This window comes from Seriola lalandi, unplaced genomic scaffold (genome assembly GCF_002814215.2).
Source record: "Seriola lalandi dorsalis isolate HSWRI2012SDOR001 ecotype SW California unplaced genomic scaffold, Sedor1 jcf7180002053606, whole genome shotgun sequence".
Lineage (NCBI taxonomy): Eukaryota > Metazoa > Chordata > Actinopteri > Carangiformes > Carangidae > Seriola > Seriola lalandi.
In genome coordinates, this window is record NW_019524159.1 from 92729 (window position 1) to 94371 (window position 1643).

At 43.6% G+C, this 1643-nt stretch overlaps 1 protein-coding gene across 1 annotated transcript in view; it reads left to right on the forward strand.

Annotated features, from left to right (window-relative positions):
* Window positions 1–1643, forward strand: part of svila (supervillin a) — a 49211-nt gene that overhangs the window by 20485 nt on the left and 27083 nt on the right. The window contains exons 11-13 of the mRNA XM_087172692.1: window positions 71–135; window positions 674–810; window positions 1426–1521. Coding sequence (XP_087028818.1) covers window positions 71–135; window positions 674–810; window positions 1426–1521 — 298 coding nt within the window. The remainder of the gene's footprint in view (window positions 1–70; window positions 136–673; window positions 811–1425; window positions 1522–1643) is intronic.

The following is a 1643-nucleotide window of genomic DNA, read 5'->3' on the forward strand; positions in this document are numbered from 1 at the left end:
TGACCATCATTCTTTATGGAGAAGTTTCTAATGTCCAGATGTCTTCTTCTCTAACCCTCCCGCTCTGCAGCTGATGAAGAGAAGCTGGATGAACGGGCCAAGCTGAGCGTAGCAGCCAAGCGCTCTCTCTTCAGGGTGAGCTTCACCTTCAATCAGCTGTTCGTCCTCTCGCTTCTATAGATTCTGGCTCTGGACAGCGAGGAGAAACGTGCTTCCAATAAATGGCGGGAAATTGACTCTGTCTGATTTTTTCCTCTTCTGTCCTCTCATCACTGTGAGGACTCAGAGCTGAGAACTTGTAGATACTCATGATTTAGCGTGATCTCAGGCAGGGATCAGACTAAAGAGAGCATTTTATTGCAGAACATTTCACTGCACATCTGTGAAACTGACCCCAAACATGTTTCAGCTCAAGTCAATAGATACTTAAACTGCCTGAGAGCTTTGATATGATCTTAATGAGCTAATTCTTCTGTCTTTAGTCACTGCTATGCTGATTTCTTCAGCTGTTTATCTCCTCCAGTAGCCGATTCAGTCGCTGTCCCTTTCAATGCTCATATTCCTTTGTTGAAGTCTGTGAAGCTCATGTTTCAGCAGTCGAGAGTTGACTCTGACGCCGAGGTGAAATATTCCATCGACTTGTAAAGAAAATGTAATAAATGTTTCCATCCAGGAACTAGAGAAGAGCATTGATGGCGGAGCTCCTAAACCTCGATCCAGGAACGCAGCGGTGGACAGGAGACTGAGGCGAACCCAGGACCGATCCAGAACTCAGCCCGTCACCACTGAGGAAGTAGTCATCGCCGCCACGTAAGTCTCTGCTTTGCTTCTCATGTAACTCTTATGAAGGCAAGAAAGCACATCAGTTCATTTCCCCAAAGTCATTCCTTTAAATCAAGTACACCTAACATGCTTTAAAGGTTCAGTGCACCCAAATTACCAAAAAAAAACAATTTTTTACTTATCTGTATTTTTCCATCCAAATAGCTGCTTTTATTTGTCCATGTTTTCAGAGATCAGTTCAGAAACTTTATCCAGTAAAGTTTCTGTGGGATTTTTTTAATGGTGGGAACCACAAATTGAATTTCACTCAACTGTACTTTATCGCATAATGCCGCAACATTTTCTCATTTTTCTCTACCTGATGACTAATCTGTCATGTTTTCTGCTCTGCACATGATTCAAAATTTAATTTGTGTGCGAAACTCTCCCTGAAATCTGAAATGAAATTTTGTTCTTAACCTCCAGATGTTCTGTCAGACCACTGATGTATTCACTGTCTCTTCTATAACATGCTGTAAACTGCAGCTCCATTAGCTTCAGTTATTCTTCTTCATTTCATCACCTGGTTCATTCCCTCTGTCACCTGTGTGTGTCTGTGTGTCTCTCTCTCTCTCTCTCTCTCTCTCTCCTTCACCACTGTAGCGTTCCCTCTCATGTGCCACAAACGGCGAGTGTTCACACTGCTGTAGCTCGCATCCCTAGCCCCACCCTAGTTTGCAGCACTGTCCCACCGTACAGGTACACGGCACATACGTGTGTGTGTGCACGGGTATGAATACCAACTTACAGCCAACCTGCAGTGTGTGACTAACCTGTTTACTGCTCATTCACCACAGCACAGTTTTATTTTCAAATCACAG